Consider the following 21965-nt stretch of genomic DNA (forward strand, 5'->3'; position numbering starts at 1 on the left):
CAAAGCACCAGTTTCAAATTCTGACGGACCATAGCAACCTTCTCGCCATCCGATCAGCCCGAAGGATCAACAACCGTCAGGCGAGATGGCAACAGTTTTTTTCCCGGTTTGACTACATACTGTCTTACAGACCAGGATCCAAGAACCAGAAGGCGGACGCACTATCTAGAGTGCACATAGCGGAGAACACTTGCCCTACTACCCCCGAAACCATTCTACCATCAACCCGTATTGTGGGAATGGTATCCTGGAGAGTGGAGGACCAGGTGAAAAAGGCTCTTCAGGCTCGTCCAGGTCCTGGGAGCGGACCACCAGGCAAGCTGTTCGTCCACCGCGAACTTCGGCCCCAGGTCCTGGATTGGGCACATTCCAGTCTTTTTTCTTGCCATCCGGGGTTCCAACGAACCCTGTCCTTCATCCGAAGACGTTTTTGGTGGCCATCCATGGCCGCCGACACACGGGAATTTATCGCTGCTTGTACTGCTTGTGTTCGCAGAAAACCGTCACACCGACCTCCGGCTGGCCTCCTACACCCTCTGCCGATTCCTGCTCGTCCATGGTCGCACATAGCGTTGGACTTCGTCACGGGCTTTCCCGTATCTAGAGGTAACAACACCATCCTCACCATTGTTGATCGTTTTTCCAAAGCAGCCCACTTCGTTCCTCTCCGCAAGCTGCCCTCTTCCTCCGAGACAGCGGACCTCCTTACCTTGCACGTCGTCAAGCAGCACGGAATCCCCATGGACATTGTTTCTGACCGGGGCCCTCAGTTTACCTCCAAGGTATGGAAGGCGTTCTGCAAAGGGATTGGGGCTTCGGTCAGCCTCACTTCGGGATATCACCCCCAAAGCAATGGACAAGCCGAGAGAGCCAACCAGAGCTTGGAGACCATGCTTCGCTGTGTTGCCCAACATCAGCCCACGTCCTGGAGCAAGTTCATCCCGTGGGTGGAGTATTCCTACAACGCCATGAAGAGCTCCGCCACCGGTATGTCTCCTTTTGAATGTTCTTTGGGCTACCAACCTCCCATGTTTCCACAACAGGAGCTCGAGATTGCAGTCCCCTCTACGAGGGCCCACATTAAGAGATGTCAGAGGGTGTGGAGAGCCGCCCGTTCGGCCCTGTTGAGGGCGTCCGAGAGGATGTGTCGCAGTGCAAATAAACATCGCATCCCTGCCCCTTCCTATCAGCCGGGACAACGTGTCATGTTGCTCGCCAAGGATCTTAGCCTCCAGGTACCCTCCAAGAAATTAGCTCCCCGTTTTGTTGGTCCTTATCCCATAATTTCCATAATCAACCCGGCATCTGTTAAATTGGCTCTCCCACCCTCAGTCAAGTGACATCCGGTAGTCCACGTGTCCCAGATCAAACCGGTGGCGGAGAGCGCTCTATCCCCCTCTACCCCTACCCCGCCCCCTCCTAGGTTCCTTGAAGACGGCGACCCGGTTTGGACGGTAAAGAAAATCCTCAGGGTCCGTCGGCAGGGTAGGGGGCTGGTATACTTGGTCGACTGGGAGGGATACGGACCGGAGGACAGGTCTTGGGTGCCGGCCTCCTACCTTGCAGACCCCTCTCTTCTGGAGGACTTCTACCGTGCGAACCCGGGGGCCCTCAGGCGCTCGTCGGGTGCCTCGCCTAAGGAGGGGGGTACTGTCACAGCTCAGTCTCGAACCCACAACCCTCCCATTGCAAGATCCAACACTCTGTCTGGCAGCATGCCAGGACACGCCCCCGCACGCGCCGTGCGCTTCACACCCACACTTCGCCGCAGCTGCCGGCTTTCATCAATCAACGCACCTGGCAGCAATCAGGAGGACAGCATAAAGATCAGTCACTCCTTGGAACCTACGCCGGAACGTCGTTAACTCTTGTAGTAAGCATTACGTCTCTGGCTTCCCTCTCGTTGTCCTCGCCTGTCTTTTGTCTTTTGCCCCTTTTTGCCTTGTTGACTGATGTCCCCTGTTCTCCTTGCAGTGCCCACCTTGTTCTGTGTGCTCGAGCGCTGTACCTCGACCTCCACCTGGAAATTGGACTGCCTCCCTAAATCCTCGATCACTCGTTTGGACTTGGACATTGTTGCTTGCCGCCTGCCCTCGACCACCTGCCTGTCCCCGGATCTCCCTTGTGCCTCTCTTCTTGGTCAGACGAAGTTTTTCATCCATCACGCATGTACAACATCCTCTTGAATAATTTACATGGTTAATTCTACACTTAATCCTGCATCCAACACTTAGAGTAGCATACACATCCCACACAATCATCAAAAGGTTACAATAAACCTGGTAACCTTAAGCTCTTTGTGGTGCCGTCTCCCTCCAACCCTCACGTACATAACACATTCTAAATATTAAATAATCGTAAGTAAAAGTCCGCTTACAGATGAGCCAATGGGAGCTCCACTATTTCGCCCATAAAATCCAATAAATAACCATTCAAAAACGGCCAACAATACTCCATTTACATTTCGTGACTTCAATATTACTAAATATTGTTATTAAAAGCGCTAACGTAGACAAAAGGGGAAATTGTGGGGATAAGAGGAGGATAAGATGGAGAGACAACAACAACAACAATAGCAGCAAATACAATATGTAAAAACATGATACCGGACATTTTAGCAGAGAACCATTTAGTTAAGTAGTTAGTAATAACACAGAAATGACAATGAACATTATTACACTACAAATACTAATAGAAATAACACTATTGATAATGAATAATAATAATAATATATATTTATCATCAACATTATAATTGCTTCAAATTCAACTATACATAAATGTAATGAATACTTGAATTACAAAAAAGCAGATAAGGGTGGGCTTTATTAACCTTGTAGATTGTTATAGTAAACATACAGTAGGTTTAGCTTTAGCAGTGTGCCGTGTTTCTACTCAGTTTCCCCTGGTGAGGACATCGTTAATATATGTTTGATGAAAGGTGATTATATACATGGATGTATGTATGTATATGTGCATGTGTGTGTACAGTATGTATCTTTGTACAGTAAATGTGTGTGTGGATGTATGTATTTGTGTATTTATGTGCATGCATATGTACCTGTCACGGCCCGGGCACATTCCAATGTGCATTCATCTGTGTGCTCCTGTGTGCGCTCCTGTGTGCGCCACTCCTGCAGTGCGCAGCTGCATTCCATCAGCAATCAACACACCTGACACTGATGAGTCCCCTGCGCTTCTTAAGCCAGCACAAAACTGCGTTCTGGGCCAGAACATAGGTACCTGTGCTGTGCAGTAAGCCTATGTGTCTCTAGCTCTATGTCCTCCGAGCTTGCCTTGCTCTTCCTGGACTTCCTTTACACGCACCTTCAACACCTCCCGGTAACACAACATACATTCACGTCACATAGTCGCACACCATACTCATTTTGGTTTAGTTACACGCCTAATTTCATATTGTATTGATAAATAAATAGAGCTAAACGACGTCCTTGCCTCTGTGCCGTCTTCTTCCCCCGCTGTACCGTAACAGTACCTATGCGTGCTCGTATGTACCTATGTATGGGTGTATGTATAAAAGTGTGTATGTATGTTTGCATGTACAATATTATTGTCTCCCAGTATATGTGGGAGCCAAAATACGGTTCCAGTCACCCAGAAAGCCCAACGCAAAACAGCAGGTGCAGTACCCAGGAAACAAGGGACCACCGGCCCCACGCAGGCAGGCCGGCCAGCGGCAGGACCCCCAGAACTGGGCCTGCCGTGCTGCCGGGCAGGCCAGCGGCAGGCTGTACACAGACGCGCCCAGCCGAGGACAAGGCACAAGAGAAGCAGGAGACAACCATTCCCCAAGCCAGCGAGACACCACACCTCACGTGGGCAGAAAGACAAGGCTACCCAACCCGAGGGGGCCAGAGACTCCAAAACCATCCCCGCCTCACAAGCAACTGGGGCTCCATGAGCCCAAACCCTCCAGGAGAGCACGGCCCAGCACTGACTGGGCCAGGGGAACCACCCGCCCCACCCTTGCAGGGATCCCCACGATGGAGAGGGAACATCCAGCAATTGCCCCGGCGGAGCCTTCTGCTGGGGTAAAGAAAAGAAAAAAGAGATCGTCTACCACAGCGCAACACCGCAGCAAAATAAGTACATCAGTATGTACGAGCAAATGTCATTCATCAACCAAGCTCATAACTCGTATCCCGTTGAATTGAATTGAAATCCATATAGTCCGTGCTTGGTCCTCCTAAAACACCATATTTTCAACATGTACAATTACTTTTAATTAGGAAACTAACTTTTACACAATAACAACTGTTAGAGAATAATTACTATTGCATATATGACAAACAACCACAGTAGTTTTATGTAATATTGTATTAATATTGGACAGTATTTACTTTGAGGAGCGGACTAATGTGCAGTGTCTCCTTTGCTCAGTCCAGTGTTGCCAAATCCGCGCATTATCTCCGTATCATGAGTTACTTTTTTTCATAGGGCTGGTTTTGTGTTTCTCCCGTGGCATCTGGCAATACTATTTTCCACATCTTTGAAAGACGGACCATTGAAGTCACTTCTAGGCAGTGTTGGGTTAGTTACTGAAAACCAGTAACTAGTTACAATTACTAGTTACTTTATTTAAAAAGTAACTCAGTTACTAACTCAGTTACTTACACCAAAAAGTAATGCGTTACTGTGAAAAGTAACTATTTAGTTACTTCTTTCCCCCCCCCCCTTTTTTAAAGGCTCCCTTTAATGCCCTTTTAGCCTTCATTTCAGTACTGTTATTGCACTGGAGAATAATACAATCTGTTGATCAACTTGACATACATTTGCATCACTGAACTCAGAAAGCAATGTGGTCTACATACAACACACAAAGACAAAGATATGTTTCAAAGGGCCAATTTATTTCAGGCCAGAAAAAAATTGACAAAACTATTTTAAATAGCTGCAACATAATGGCACTTTAACTTTAACTCTAAGTAGATAGGATCTTTGATCCAAGACACAACTTACATTTAACTAAAATGTTATTTTCTTTGTGCTCGACAAAAGAAAAGTATTGAGAATGTCTCCATGTTAAAAAACTTGACTTCTGGCTTCGCCATGATGTCTTGTTAGTTGTTATGAGAGTAGCGTATGTGTGTGTGTGTGGCCCTTTAAGATATGACAGCATGAGAGGTGAGTGACGTCAGTGAGTGAGTGGGCGAGAGAGGTGAGGGAGCGGCGACAGTGAGTGTGTGTAGGTGCTCTAGCTTGGTGGATGGCTGCGTGCAATAAAGTCACAAAGTTGCAACAAACCGCCGGGCTCGTCATTCACCCTCAGCTGTAAAGACACTCTTCCGGGTAAAGTGAAGGTTGTTAGACCCGAAGTACGGCTCTGGAGGAACGTCTCCCCTGCGGGGAGGCGTGCTTTCTGTGGGTGGGGAAAAGCACGCCTCTTATTTTCTACCGGAGCGCTCCAATAAAACACACTCAGATCTTCAGTTTCTAGACGATACTACATACAAATAACGTAAAATAACGCAGTAACGTATCATGCAGTAACGGTAACTGAGTTACTGTATATAAAAAAATAACGCGTTAGATTACTAGTTACCACCGAAACTAACGGCGTTACTAAGTGACGCGTTAGTCCCAACACTGCTTCTAGGTGACACTACAACAAACGAGGTGTTTGTCTGTCAACCTAAGCTTGTTGAGTAAGGACTAGACACAGCAAATTGACATACAGCTTCACCAGCTTCTTAATACTTTAATGGATACATGTTTGTCATTTGCGGTGTGCGCAGGCTTGTTGCAGCTTGTGTGACGCGGACTGACTGCAGCGGGGCTTGTGCCGCCAGGTAGGGCTGCTAACAGGTAGGACATAGATTTAATAGTTTCTCTCTCTGGTTTGGATGTCCGCTTATCCCCCTTCACACTAACTTTCTTAGTTCCAAGGGTTGAAGGTGTTGCGTCGGACCAGTCTTCCTCTCAGGGAATAAAAGACACTGGTCAATCCCAAATTCTTTCGGATGACATATATGTTGAGTAAGAAGGACCACCAAGATAGAATAGCAACAATACCAAGTTTTACTAAAGCTTTAGGAGACCAGCCCTTACAATGCGGTAATAGCAGCATCAAGAAGCGGTCTAAAAATCAAACAGAAAGAGTCGGCTTATTTAGTACGAAAACAGCCCCCTCTCGCCCAGCAAGAAATACAGCTTTATTGTTCTAAACTGATAAGGTAAAAAGGGAGTACATTATACTCCCAATATACATTTCAGCGCCTTCAAGGTGAAACTAGCGAACAAAAGGAAAAAGCACAAAGTGTACACATGGGAAAATATTAGCTGCTTTAAACATGACTATGAATAAAGAAAGCACTCTTAAAAATATATGCATTCTCCACAAAGGGCAGAATGTCAATCTCTGAGTGGCACTCAAAGGCGCACATCAACTGCCTAATCAATACTTATGCTTGTTTCTTGCGTAGATTAAGCAGAAACAACAACGTGTGCCAATATATTAACTCTTTATTGCTGTAAGGGCACATCCTGTTACAAGTATTACTTCAACCAAGAGAGAAAATATTCATAATTCAAGGTATGTTTGCAGTTTAAAGCATAACAAAAAGCTGTGAGTAAGCTCTCATCTCAAATTACTCGTAAATTGGGGTACCACCGTACAATTACAATAAAAAAATCCACCCAGCTGCCCCTCCCCTCCCCCCATCCAGAACCATTATCATTACATAATGTGCTTGTCTGCTCTGACACTTAACTCTGCACACTTATGCTAAAGGAGCCCATCAGCATAAGTAATTCCAGAAGGCGTCACCGCCACTCAGGCCGGAGTAATAGGTAAACGCAGAATGGGCACAGTTATGAAATCACACAGCAACTTTGTCTGTGAATAATGCACATTTACCAACACAAATTTAATAATGTGGTTTGCAAACACACAAAAGTGCAATAGGATGAACATAAGAAAGTAGACTCGTTTGAGGTTTTATAATTTTGCTATCTCTTTAATGCGTCAAAAAAATAACAGGAAAGTGTACACAGTGTCCTTGTAAGTAAGTACCCAGAACATGAAAAAGTGCATTCTTTTAATTTGATGATGTCCTGTGCAATGATTTGTCAAGAGCTGTACACAGTATTTCTCCAACATAATATATATTTTTCCATTTTATAAACAGAATATTATGATGATTTTTTATGATCTAGAAGTCTGTAATGAAATCTATAAATAATTGTAATAATTATTAGTATATACTCTTAAATACTTGGGTGTATATGCATCTTAGAAGGCTTAAATCTTTTTAAAATTATGTGAATCATACATTTAATTTCTAAATGTTTTAAAATAAAATAGTGTGTACACAAGGCAATATATTTCTTTTGACACAGCACTTCACATTGTGGTCACACCCATGTCTCGTTTGTACGGAGCCCCTAAAGGGACATGGAGGGAAGGAAATGTTTGGCGAGATCTCGCAATACTTTTTGCGAGATCTCGCAATACTTTTTTTCCTATGTCAGTGAACCGGAAGTGAAACAGACAGACAAAATAGAAATCAATAAACTTCTCCCACGGATGATGGGTAGGCTCCTCCATCGCTGTGTCTGTTTCACTTCCGGTTCACCATCGCTGTGTCTGTTTTACTTCCGGTTCATAGGAAAAAACCTTTTTTGCGAGATCTCGCAAAACATTTTTTTCCCTCCATGTCCCTTTAGGGGCTCCGTACGTTTGTATGGCTTTAAAATCAATAGGTTATTTGTTGCTCAGTGTGGTCATGAAATGAATTAGTGTGTTTATGATAGCCGACATGTTGGCAGACTGATACGTCAACGCTTCCACGCTTGGATCGCCGAGGGCGCTCGCCATAGCCGCCTCTGCGGTTTTTAGCAGACACACGTAGTTGATGACAACTTCGTCCACCTTGGCTACCACTTCGCGCCGCTCCATGTCGCCACGTAGGCCTTCCGCTAAGGACATGCAGGCCTGCGTTAGGCAGCAGAGTGTGTGAAAGCTGTGGGTCAGAGTGAGCAACAGCTCTTCCGGGCTGCCGTACTCCGCAGCCATCTGACCGCAGGCACCGCTCAGCACTTTGGCCTGCGTGACGAGCAGTTGGGAGAATGTCGCCATGTCAGCGTTGCCGGCCGGCGCGTTGCCGCCCCTAGATGTGTGGCTGGAACGCAGCAAGCCAACAATCTCCAAGGCGTCCGTCCGTGCGAGTGCAAACCCTGTGCGAAGGCTATAGGTCTTGCCCTTCATTGAATTTACACGAGCCAACCTCGCGTCCAGATTCATGCCTTTCACTGCGACGCTCTTGTCAGAGAACACGAGCTGAGAGGGCTCCCTGTCAGCATGCTCTGTGTTCTTCGGTCTACGAATGAAGCAGCAAGTGACCGGCCCGTGGCATCTCAGTGCACCTGCATCCAGCCGCGTTGTCGGCGACCGTGGCAGTCTTCCACATGCTGAATTAGAGGCAACTGAACCATGAGAGAAACTTTTGGGGACGGTTTTGGCATACGATACGCGCTGGACTTTTGCTCCATGTTGGGACTCTGGACTCTGGCCACCACTCTTCCCCGTAAACGTGGCTTTGGTCCTCTCCAACAATGCCTCAAAGCTCCTGGAGCCTTGCATTAGGGTGCTCCAGCTTCTCCTGTGCATGTGAACCTTGCGTGGCTTCCTGAGGCTGCCTTTGAGAATGTCACAGGAGGATGCGCTCGAGGGGTAAAGCAAGGCATGTGGGTCGGACTCTGGTCGGGCGCAAACTAGCCCACTGTGCTGTGTGCAGCTTTGTAATAACGATGGTGACATGGCTGTAGTGGTGTTGCTGCTCTCGTGACAGAGACTTAAAGATGACTCTTCTCCACCCGTCCACTGCTGTGCGCAGGCTACACTAGGGGGAGGAGGAGAACAAAAAGAACCGTTAAGCAGCCACCTGAAATTTGAGGCAATTCCGGTCAATGTCAAAGGGTACGTTTCCATTGCACAATTAATAGAAACAGAAATATTTGTACCTTTTGGTGGTGATTAGAATTTTGGAAAAACACATTCCATACAGGCAAAACGTGTTTGCATGTACCCGTAGAAACAGCTGAAAAATGTGGTGTATGCATGCTGCACCAGAAGTAAGGGGGTGAGTAATCGCGTCTTAAAGTTAAAGTTAAAGGCCTACTGAAACCCACTACTACCGACCACGCAGTCTGATAGTTTATATATCAATGATGAAATCTTAACATTATAACACATGCCAATACGGCCGGGTTAACTTATAAAGTGACATTTTAAATTTGCCGCTAAACTTCCGGTTCGAAACGCCTCTGAGGATGACGTATGCGTGTGACGTAGCCCGACGAACACGGGTATGCCTTCCACATTGAAGCCGATACGAAAAAGCTCTGTTTTCATTTCATAATTCCACAGTATTCTGGACATCTGTGTTCGTGAATCTGTTTCAATCATGTTCATTGCATTATGGAGAAGGAAGCCGAGCAAGCAAAGAAGAAAGTTGTCGGTGCGAAATGGACGTATTTTTCGAACGTAGTCAGCCACAACAGTACACAGCCGGCGCTTCTTTGTTTACATTCCCGAAAGATGCAGTCAAGATGGAAGAACTCGGATAACAGAGACTCTAACCAGGAGGACTTTTGATTTGGATACACAGACGCCTGTAGAGAACTGGGACAACACAGACTCTTACCAGGATTACTTTGATTTGGATGACAAAGACGCAGACGTGCTACTGTGAGTATGCAGCTTTGGCTTTTTTTTGCGTATGTACGTAACTTTTTTTAAATATATAAGCTTTATGAACCTTGGGTTAGGTGAACGGTCTTTTGGGCTGAGTGATTGTGTGTGTTGATCATGTGTTTGAATTGTATTGGCGTGTTCTATGGAGCTAGGAGCTAGCAGAGGAGCTAGGAGCTAGCATAACACGTACCGTACCGTACGTGCGCGTCACGTACGTAACTTTTTTAAAATATATAAGCTTTATGAACCTTGGGTTAGGTGAACGGTCTTTTGGGCTGAGTGATTGTGTGTGTTGATCGGGTGTTTGAATTGTATTGGCGTGTTCTACGGAGCTAGGAGCTAGCAGAGGAGCTAGGAGCTAGCATAACAAACACGCAGGTGTTATTATGCAGGATTAATTTGTGGCATATTAAATATAAGCCTGGTTGTGTTGTGGCTAATAGAGTATATATATGTCTTGTGTTTATTTACTGTTGTAGTCATTCCCAGCTGAATATCAGGTACCGTGAGTATGCAGCCTTGGCTGCTAAACATTCGATAACTTGACCGTATGTGCGCGTCACGTACGTAACTTTTAAAAAATATATAAGCTTTATGAACCTTGGGTTAGGTAAACGGTCTTTTGGGCTGAGTGATTGTGTGTGTTGATCAGGTGTTTGAATTGTATTGGCGTGTTCTATGGAGCTAGGAGCTAGCAGAGGAGCTAGGAGCTAGCATAACAAACACGCAGGTGTTTTTATGCAGGATTAATTTGTGGCATATTAAATATAAGCCTGGTTGTGTTGTGGCTAATAGAGTATATATATGTCTTGTGTTTATTTACTGTTGTAGTCATTCCCAGCTGAATATCAGGTCACCCCCGGCTCTCACAGCATCTTCCCTATCTGAATAGCTTCAACTCCCCACTAGTCCTTCACTTGCACTTTACTCATCCACAAATCTTTCATCCTCGCTCAAATTAATGGGGAAATTGTCGCTTTCTCGGTCCGAATCTCTCTCACTTCATGCGGCCATCATTGTAAACAATAGGGAACTTTGCGTATATGTTCAACTGACTACGTCACGCTACTTCCGGTAGGTGCAAGCCTTTTTTTTATCAGATACCAAAAGTTGCAATCTTTATCGTCGTTGTTCTATACTAAATCCTTTCAGCAAAAATATGGCAATATCGCGAAATGATCAAGTATGACACATAGAATAGATCTGCTATCCCCGTTTAAATAAAAAAAATTCATTTCAGTAGGCCTTTAAAGTACCAATGATTGTCACACACACACACTAGGGGTGGTGAAATTTCCATCCATCCATCCATCCATCCATGTATGTAGCTGAGCCGCATCAGAGTGGTCAAAGAGCCGCATGCGGCTCCGGAGCCGTGGGTTGCCGACCCCTGAACTATATGATTTGCCTGAGAAGATGGACAGGACATTAAAAAAAAAAAGAAAAAAAAGAAAGGATGTATGGCGATTCCAATATGCACGGTTCTGAATCGATGGACAGTCTAAACATTAATTATGCACTATTAAGTATGTTGAATGAAGCTATACACATAAGCTGGGTTGAATGTAAAGTGGTGAAACAACAAAATAGTCAGTGCTTTGTGCAATAGTCAATAGTAATCTATAAGCAACTTTTATTTTAATCTTAGTCCCTGTAAGGTGCCTCAAAAAAGTCCACCCCTAAGTAAGTAGGCTAAAGCCTGCTCAGTGGCCTTGTGGTTAGAGTGTCCACCCTGGGATCGGTAGGTCGTGAGTTCAAACTCCGGCCGAGTCATACCAAAGACTATAAAAATGGGACCCATTATCCATTAAGGTTGGAATTGGGGGTTACATCACCAAAAATGAATCCCGAGCGCAGCCACCGCTGCTGCTCACTGCTCCCCTCACCTCCCAGGGTGTGTACAAGGGGATGTATGTGTGTATATATATATATATATATATATATATATATATATATATATATATATATATATATATATATATATCAATCAATTAATCAATCAATCAATCAATGTTTATTTATATAGCCCTAAATCACAAGTGTCTCAAAGGGCTGTACAAGCCACAACGACATCCTCGGTACAGAGCCCACATACGGGCAAGGAAAACTCACCCCAGTGGGACGTCAATGTGAATGACTATGAGAAACCTTGGAGGACCGCATATGTGGTAATTATGGTCAATGTTAAGACAAAGGCTACGTTTCCATTGTACAATTAATACTGTAGAAACAGAAATATGTTTACATTTTGGTGGTGATTATAATTTTAGAAAAACACATTCCAAACATGCAAAAAGTGATTGCATGCACCCGTAGAAACAGCTGAAAAATGTGTGGATTTTAATAAAATCCCCAGACGAGCAGGAAAACCTGCGAAACAGGCTTGTAGGGATGATATAGCCTCTGTGTTTTTTCCTGACCTAACGTACAGTATATTCCGCTCTACCCCGGTTTTGAGCACTGTATGACGGATAAACCACAGAAACCTTGACTATATATATACAGGTATATATATATATATATATATATATATATATATATATATATATATATATATATATATATATATATATACACAGGTATATATATATATATATATATATATATATATATATATATATATATATATATATATATATATATATATATATATATATATATATATATATATATATAAAGTGTGGGCACCTCTGGTGTACAGTATCTCACGAAACTGAGTACACACCCTACATTTCAGCAAAAAATTTCATTACAGAATATTTCCATAAGGGAAACTACTATAGAAAAGTAAACAGAGTAGTACAGCATTATAGAATAGATGTACTATCCACTGAAAATGACTTTGCACCCTGCCATTATCCCTGTCACCGTCAGCCTGTCTATACTGCTATACGAGCTGTACACTGACTACTATTAAGTAGATTATATTTCAAAAGTATTGCCCTTTGCTTACAACTTGGTAGGATTTACTTAATCCCTTAAATCAGGGGTCCCCAACCTTTTTTGCACCAAGGACCGGTTTAATGTAGGCATTATTTTCACGGACCGGCCTTCCATAGATGCCAGATAAGTATAGCAAATAAGTGCATGAAAAATGAATACATGAAAAAACTAACCATAACATTCAATTAGTGGGAGCCCCTGGCCTTTTCCCTTTGCAAAAAAGCTCTCCATAGACTTTTGTTTTGACTAATTTTTGCTAGTAGTAGTAGTTTTTTTGGCTTTAGTATCTGATGGGTTATAGGTGATACATCACATTCAGGGACAAGAGCATGGATATATAAGAAAGCTAGAAATACTTGCCATTAGATCCAATAGATTTCTGTGGATTTCTATTTCCATTCTAAAAGTTCTTTATTCATATTTTGTGCAATATTTCATACGTAGTTACACTAATGTCAGCTTTTTAAGGTCCAATTTTCCATGCGTAAATACATCTGTTATTTGCTAACTCCTTATGTAATAGGACGACGGGCAATAATACCAGCACTTTAACTTAAGGAGATATTAATGTTTTACCTTCAGCACAATTATTATATGCAACAATTTAGCACTTCTCCATCTGCCTTATGCACTTTACTACTATGGTCACTTTGTTCCTGATCTGCCCTGATCTTAGGTTATCAACCTGCCGCGGACTGCAGATGGAACCTAGCTTTTGGCTACAATTCGGCACCTTTTATATATTTATTAATATGCATTGTACCATGTAACAAAGATGTAACAGATATAGCACATGGCGACTTCCTATCAGGAGTTTACAATACATCTATGAACAAGCTTAAGGTTGTGTCTGGTGGGACTGGCAAAAGTTAAGTAGGAGAAAATGCGGCCCGGTCTCTGTGCGGCCCCTTAGCAAATGCGTCACGGAACCGGTGCCGGTCCCTGGACCAGTGGTTGGGGACCACTGTCTTAAATGATTGTCTTGTGGGAGGAACTAACATGTATACAGAGGATTGAGAAACTTGCAAATAATGAAATCTGTCATACTTTTAGAGTTTATCCTATTATATAATTCATCCATCCATCTATGCATTTTCTACCGCTTGTCCCTTTCGGGGTCGCATCCGAAATTAATTGTATTTTGTACACAACATATTGCTTAGGTTTACCTGTGGTTTCCTTGATCTTAGACAATCTGTGACCGCTGTCCCGGCTATTTCCAAACCCGGCCTCTGCACTGTTGGGTACATGGTTCTTCCTCAGTGGCGTGTGCTCCTTATTTTGGCCTATGGGAACATAGGCCTTTTCCTCAGCAGAGGTTACATAACTCAGCCCCTTTAGCGAGGACTCGGACAGTATGTGTGTGTTGTCTGTAGCACAGAGAGGGGAATCCATTGGAGTGACACAACTGCTGCTGCCCGTGCTACAGCCGGCGTCTATGGAGGAACATTGTGAACTTTGAAGAGAATGAGCCCCCTCACTCTGCAAGGATGACATGCGCTTGCTCAAGTGGTATTCGTATAGTCTTGTGACATCTTGATCCGACGGCGTATTCTTAATCTGCTGCTCACCGTCCCGTGAAGTATCAGCCACCTCCGGTTCTTTAGAGGGAGAGCGAAGTTGGGCATTTGACGGTTGGCTTCTTTCATCCGAATCCTGTTTCCCTCCCTTCACTGTCAACCTGTCTGTGTGGGAGGCCTCTGACTCATTCACATATTCTGGAGAGAGAGTCTCGTCCATTTTTTTTCCGGGCGCTCTGTGCAGCCATTTTCGATGCTGGTCTTGGAGTGGAGTTCGTCCCAGATCGAGCTGATTCACATAATAGGAATCTCTCACAGTGAACGTGTTGTACTTTCCAACAAGATGCATCTCCTCTTCTTTAGCTAGCTCTTGGGAGGTCACCTGACATCTTTCAGAGGAATTACACATCTCTCTTTGGATTCGGTTCTCTGGCTCCCGCTGTTTCCCTCCGTGCCTGCTCATAAGTGAGCCAATGTGCATCTTAGTGAAGTAGTCACTGACCGATTTGTTTTCCATTGTCTCTGGCTCCATCTCACCACCATCTGAGTGGAAAAGCTGGGAGGAAGCCGTGGCAGCAGATTTGAGCTCCTCAACCTGATGCTCCTGCACAGTCCCGGCTCCGCCATCGCCAAGTGCCTCTGTCTTTTCATCATTGGTGGTGTGGTAAACATCCGTCACACCTACATGCATCCTCAGGTGGTTGTCCGAGTGCCTCTGTGCGATGGCCAACTCGGAGCTTTCCGTCATCTCAGACGAGTTGGTCTCATTGCCAGAATCTGATGACTCGGGACTAAACGCTCGTAACATTTGTACACCTGTGTGCCAGAGAAAGACAAATACCTCATTAACAAATTCATTTTAGGAATCAAGAAAATATTTATAACATGGGATGAGTGAATGGGAAAGATGGTAGTTGAACTCTTTGTGACAACAATCATTTTGGTATGATCACTAACATTTTAGGTTTAGGTTCAAAGGAAGAAAAATCAACAAATATGCACAAATTAATACTACAGTAATGAACATTAATGAGGATGCACAAATGAATGAAGAAACTCACACAAATGGAAATATAGAACAAAATGGGTTTTATTGGAAAAAAGAACAGCAATAAACAAGTGAAGTGAAATGCTGAGGTGTGTGTTAATGAATGAATGTTACAATAGTGAAAGGGGAACCTGTGTTGTTCTCAGATTGTGCGGGGTCCTCAGATGCAGCAAGGGCTTCAAGTGCCTGCAAAGTAGACACAACAGCATCGTCGAAGGGCTCCCCCTGGTTCTGTGCTCTACGGACGGGCACTGAATCTATGAGGGACACTGGGATATCATTGCGGCCCCCCTGGGCCTGATTCCCAGCCTCCTGGTGCTCCTCCTCATCTGAGCTGTCCCTGAAGCCAGGAGGAGGAGCAGCGATGGCCAGATTAAGAGAGTGCAGCAGTACGTCATTATCCTCCTCATCGTTGCCCTCTGGTGGCGGTGGAAGGGAGGTCAAGTCAATGATGTCATCACTGGACTCTGAGAGGGAGAGCAATGCAGGTTTGTCAATGTCACTCATCATAATGTCCTCTTCGCAGCTGATGTCATCCTCGTCTTCAGCATCATCTGTTGTTTCTGCATAGCAGATATCGTGCAGCAACGGCTCCTCGAACATTTTGGTTGAATATTGATACCCATCGCCGTCTTCAAGGGCGTCCATCATCTTGTAGTCCTCATCAAGACGCCTGTACACGGGGCTGTGATTGTCTATTATTTCTGAACTTTCGTCCATCAGTCTCTGGTAGCCGAGATTTTGGGGGTTAACAGTGTCTAAGGGAGGATCTCCAAATATGAAAGATACTTTTGCACTCCTAGAGGGTTCTTGGTCTTTGGTTCTTGGGACATTAAGGTATGTTTGGGAGCATGGTAACCGGCAGAACTCTGCTCTTTCTGCCATATGTATTGAGTGCTGAGCCTGGTGGAGCTCTGCCATGTAGGCTGGTGGGCCTTCACATTTGCCACGTTCCAAGTATTCAAACTCCGGGTCTGAAAAGTCTTGGCTGCACCTCTGGTTGTTCCTGTCTTCATATCCCTTTTGTGGCATGCTGTACGTGCATTCAATGGGCTGGTAGTTCTGCTTTATCCTGGCTGCATGATCTGCAAAGAGGAATACAAGTCAAAAAAATTGAAAGGAATTAACCTATTTGTCTTTTATTACATATGTTCCCATACTGTCAGTGTTCTTGGCCACATTGAAGATAGAACGCCGAGAGTCCACCAGTAATCTGTAGTAGCCAGCAGTCAGGCAGGCCAGATTCATTGCGTCAGTAGATTCCATTAACAGAGTAATGGGCTGTGTGAGTGGCAGATAAGGAAGTGACATTAAGCTAAAAAAAAATGCTTTGGGTTAAGACAATAGAACAGAGTCCAACCTTAACGTCCAGAACATGGAGCTCCACTCGGACTTTGTTTTCATCTTCTGCATACATCTCAATGCGATTGACATGGCTGAAATCAGCCAGAAGTGCCACCAGATTGGTTTTGGTATTAATCACATGGCTAATGCCATATCTGGGCCCGACCAGCAAAGTCACATCTGTGTGCTTCTCGCCTTGCTGTGAAAAGAAAGACCAAGTCATCACTGCTATCACTTCCACATGCGAAATGAACTGACACGTTTATCTGATTATGCTGCATGCCTGTTCCTAAAATGAATGAAATATAACTGATGGTTTCACTCACAATAAGTGTGGACTTAAACACTCGGCCTCCATAGAGCCTCAAGTCACTGAGATACTTCAGATAATGGACCTTAGCCTGCAAGGCAGTTAGCTACAATGCACAACATTAGATATAGTCAGCAATGATTGACGCAAATATTTCTCATATTTCTTTTTTTTTAAAACAATACAATGTCTTGTTAATAACAATCACACAGAATAGTTTTGAAATGTTACAGTAAGTGAAAGCAATATTTTTCATGGCAATAACAGAGAGCAGTTACCTTTTTACCAGGCGGAACCAGGTTCTGGTTGGTTTTGAGGATGTGAGTAAGGGCTTTTTTGATGTTCTTCTCTTTCATGCTTGACAGCACTGCAGGGGGCAGAAACAAGCCTAGACCCCATTCCTTCCTGAGGGACAAACAATTCATGAACATTACAGAAGGTCAATCAATCCTAATGGCAAAATACTCCTCATGTTGGATCAGTGGATGTTGCCCTAACAGCTCGATATCTGGGTTACCCACCAGCAGCTCATGTTGCTTTTCCACTGTACAGTAACAACTTGGTTCTCATTTTTATTACTTCAAATTAGTATTGTGGAAAACAGTGGAAATCCCACAATATTTACAAGGTGACTGATTTTTTCAGGGAGAAATTATGGATGGTATTACTAGAACACAGTGGTGTGCCGTCAGGGCCAGCAATGCCTTCTCCGCTGCTCTAACATAACCAGAAATCATGATCATAATTAAAGATAAAAATATTTTTAAATTTACTTTCCCTAAATATCTGAAAGTATTCATATTCTCTTCATGTTATATTACGCTCCTTCCAGCGCTGTTGTTTTTAGGTTATAGAGTTTTTATCCAATCAGAATTCTGCTAGCTTATGTTGCCATGCTGTACGAAATCTGCCGGAGGCTCTAAGTGAACGGACGCAAACATTTGACAGACAGTTGCGTTAGCCAATCAGATCACGAGTTGTCAGTAAGGCCTTTTAGCTGGCCTAAGGCAGATATATATTGTGATGTTATGATCGAGGTAACATAAGAACTACATTACCCAGCATGCCACCGTAGTGAAGAGCATGCGCAGTAGCCCCATTTAGGTTGTTGAATGTAGACATGCCGGCAGGCTGGATGTTTTTGATGAGCACTCTGTGGAGTAAACTTTAAGAACTCACCCAACACGCCTCGTCTGCATCTTTTATGATTAGACAAGACAACACATATATTTGCAAGGTCATTTTCAAGAAGGATATTTAAAGAGAAACTACAACTTGTGAGACGATGTCGGCCAACCCCGGAAGCCAGCTCAGCTATCCCGGAGAGGAAATGTGAGTTCAGATATTTTATTTTTATTTTTTTTCACGTTTATCATGTTTTTTGCAATTTTAATCTTGACAGTACCACATAAGATATGTTTTAATTGCTGATGCGGGTTTATTGATATTTAAATGCGCCAGAAAATAACCCATTTTGTACAATGCCCAGTAGTGCGTAAATGTGTTTCTGTATAGTATTTCTCCAGCAATGGTGATGTGGGGACATAAATGATGGTATCCTTCACTTTCATCCTCTTTGTTGTTTCATCCTCATTTAGTTTTGCATGTCTCATGACACATTATCTCTATGTAATATTGGCTGTATTTCGTTTGTGTGCCATGTTGTTCCAGACCACAGCAAACATTACCTATCCTGCCAAAGATTGTAATAAATCCATTAGAAGAAGACAGCCTGCCGTTTCCTTTAGCTTGTACACACACATCTATACCTTTGGCCATTAAAAGCCAGTCATTTCCAGGAGTTATTTCACGTTCTGAGTAGCCTCTGATGTACTAATGTTTTCTAATGTTGTAAAAATGTGTAGACTAAATATTACATTTCAACATTTCTGTCAACGAAGATTTGCTTCAGCCTGCGACACATAGTCATTTTGATAGTAGGCTAGCATAGTTAATATAGACACTTACATCATGTGTTGCCTTCATTATAAGACTTATATACGGCTTTTCATTTTTTGCGGCTCCAGACAGATTATTTTTTTGTATTTTTGGTCCAATATGGCTCTTTCAACATTTTGGGTTGCCAACCCCTGCTCTAGGTATTCCAAAGGATTTTAGCGATAGAAGGCTGTGAGAACTGCTACAGTACTGTATGTAAAACCAATTGTACTTACTCGATGTACTTGAGGGACACTTTTTGCGACTGCTTGGTACTGATGGTTAGAATATACATTTGCAGTGCAGCGAGACGGAGAGCAGTGTCATATTTTAGCTCCGACCCGAATCTCTCCAGTACAACATCATTACAGCTCTGGAGAAGTCAGAGAGAGAGAGGGAGCGGGAGAGGATAAAAGGTTACATTTCAGTGACACCTTACCAAAGTCTACATTCTGATTACAAGCACGGATTACTGTAACTAAACATGTCAACCATGAAGTAGCTGTAACATTTAAGCATCGTTACTCACCTGGACATAGAGGTACTCAAATGCTATTGCATCTCTTCTAAGCAGCTCGAGGGGGTCCTTTGGGACAAAAGTGATGCGAAAAAAACACTTCATCTTGTTTGACCCTGGCCTCTTTGTCACCTAGAGCATCCGTCCAAGATAAGGAGTGTGTCATTAAATCAGAAAAAGCTAAACATTCTGAATTGGAAGAGTGTGTTGCAACTTAGCATCTTGTTGACCTCGTGGGTCAATTTGTACCCTATACCTATGCCTGGTGTCTGAAACTCTTTCATTTACAGAGGAAAGGGAAGTATTATATACAGTCGTGGTCAAAAGTTAACATACACTTGTGAAGAACATAATGTCATGGCTGTCTTGAGTTTCCAATCATTTCTACAACTTTTATTTATTTGTGATAGAGTGATTGGAGCATATACTTGTTGGTCCCAAAAAAAATTCATGAAGTTTGGTTCTTTTATGAATTTGTTATGGGTCTACTGAAAATGTGACCAAATCTGCTGGGTCAAAAGTATACATACAGCAATGTTAATATTTGGTTACATGTCTCTTGGCAAGTTTCACTGCAATACGGCGCTTTTGGTAGCCATCCACAAGCTTCTGGTTGAATTTTTGACCACTCCTCTTGGTGCAGTTCAGCTAAATGTGTTGGTTTTCTGACATGGACTTGTTTCTTCAGCATTGTTCACACATTTAAGTCAGGACTTTGGGAAGGCCATTCCAAAACCTTAATTCTAGCCTGATTTAGCCATTCCTTTACCACTTTTGACGTGTGTTTGGGGTCATTGTCCTGTTGGAACACCCAACTGCGCCCAAGACCCAACCTCCGGGCTGATGATTTTAGGTTGTCCTGAAGAATTTGGAGGTAATCCTCCTTTTTCATTGTCCCATTTACTCTCTGTAAAGCACCAGTTCCATTGGCAGCAAGACAGGCCCAGAGCATAATACTAACACCACAATGCTTGACGGTAGGTTTGGTGTTCCTGGGATTAAAGGCCTCACTTTCTCTCCTCCAAACATATTGCTAGGTATTGTGGCCAAACAGCTCAATTTTAGTTTAATCTGACCACAGAACTTTCCTCCGGAAGGTCTTATCTTTGTCCATGTGATGTCAGCTGAAAGAAAAATTGAGCTGTTTGGCCACAATATTAGAGCTATGCTGGATTTCCAACAATAATGCTCGCAATATTCACACATTAGACACTATTTTGGCATGTCCACTGTGAGGTGTACCCACCTGTGTTAGCAACTATTTGAAATTGTGTTGACTTATTTTGAGTGGATAGTATATATATTCTGTATTCAAGATCTTCAGTGACTAAAATATTTCCAGCTGTACTTCCTATACTACTGTCGGGTAAGAAGACATACAGTAATAAAAATGGTATATGTACAGTATCTGTGTGCTACAATATCCCACCTGAGTTAGCATCTCTTGCTCATGCAGGAGCATGAGCCTGCTGGCTGATCCTTCGGCTCGCTGCTCCAGAATCAGAGAGAAGTGTTCAATGCTCTTAATGGAAAGCTTCTCTTGCAGGGTCAAGATGACATCCTTTCGAAGAGACAAAAAAAACACTTCAAAAAAAGGTGGGAAGGTCAAACGCCACAGCAAAGAATGCTCTCAATACAGTAACTTTTTTTTCAAAGTTTAACTGATAATTTGACTTTAAATAAGAGCCCCAAGGTCAAGTGGTTACTAAAGTTCAGCCTATAGAGCACAGGTGTCAAACTCAAGGCCCGACGGCCAGATCTGGCATGTGGCCCGCAAAAGCCTAGAAATAATATGCATTAATAAAGTACTTTATCTTTTTTTTTGAATGTATTAGTTCTTTCCATTTTGGCAGAAGAAAAGCAATTGCGTATATTTTAAACCTTATTATTACCTAATAACACAACACATACAAATTACATTATAAATAAATACTTAAATACACTATATTGCCAAAAGTATTTGGCCACCCATCCAAATGATGAGAATCCGGTGTCCTAATCACTTGGCCCGGTCACAGCTGTATAAAATCAAGCACTTAGGCATGGAGACTGTTTCTACAAACATTTGTGAAAGAATGGGCCGCTCTCAGTGATTTCCAGCGTGGAACTGTCATAGGATGCCACCTGTGCAACAAATCCAGTCGTGAAATTTCCTCGCTCCTAAATATTAAGTCAATATAAGTCAACTTTATTATAAGAAAGTTGAAGAGTTTGGGAACAACAGCAAGTCAACCACCAAGTGGTAGGCCACCTAAACTGACAGAGAGGGGTCAGCGGATGCTGAAGCGCATAGTGCAAACACTTTCTGCACAGTCAGTTGCTACAGAACTCCAAACTTCATGTGACCTTCCAATTAGCCCACGTACAGTATGCAGAGAGCTTCATGGAATGTGTTTCCATGGCCGAACAGCTGCATCTAAGCCATACATCACCAAGTCCAGTGCAAAGCGTGGGATGCAGTGGTGTAAAGCACGTCGCCACTGGACTGTAGAGCAATGGAGACGCCTTCTCTGGACTGATGAATCACGCTTTTCTATCTGGCAATCTGATGGACGAGTCTGGGTTTGGAGGTTGCCAGGAGAACGCTACATTTGGGACTGCATTGTGCTGAGTGTGAAATTTGGTGCAGGA

At 43.4% G+C, this 21965-nt stretch overlaps 1 protein-coding gene across 2 annotated transcripts in view; it reads right to left on the minus strand.

The window, feature by feature from the left end:
* Positions 1 to 6729: 6729 nt before the first annotated feature.
* Positions 6730 to 21965, minus strand: part of frmpd4 (FERM and PDZ domain containing 4) — a 103265-nt gene continuing 88029 nt past the window's right edge. For both annotated transcript variants that reach the window (XM_062069145.1, XM_062069146.1), the window contains 10 exons: positions 20764 to 20895; positions 19347 to 19466; positions 19054 to 19190; positions 17158 to 17284; positions 16896 to 16985; positions 16586 to 16768; positions 16386 to 16506; positions 15357 to 16310; positions 13827 to 14993; positions 6730 to 8855 (listed from right to left, as the gene is read on the minus strand). In XM_062069145.1, the coding sequence (XP_061925129.1) occupies positions 7723 to 8855; positions 13827 to 14993; positions 15357 to 16310; positions 16386 to 16506; positions 16586 to 16768; positions 16896 to 16985; positions 17158 to 17284; positions 19054 to 19190; positions 19347 to 19466; positions 20764 to 20895 (4164 nt within the window). In that variant the 3' untranslated portion in view covers positions 6730 to 7722. The remainder of the gene's footprint in view (positions 8856 to 13826; positions 14994 to 15356; positions 16311 to 16385; positions 16507 to 16585; positions 16769 to 16895; positions 16986 to 17157; positions 17285 to 19053; positions 19191 to 19346; positions 19467 to 20763; positions 20896 to 21965) is intronic.

Source organism: Entelurus aequoreus, linkage group LG14 (genome assembly GCF_033978785.1).
Source record: "Entelurus aequoreus isolate RoL-2023_Sb linkage group LG14, RoL_Eaeq_v1.1, whole genome shotgun sequence".
NCBI lineage: Eukaryota > Metazoa > Chordata > Actinopteri > Syngnathiformes > Syngnathidae > Entelurus > Entelurus aequoreus.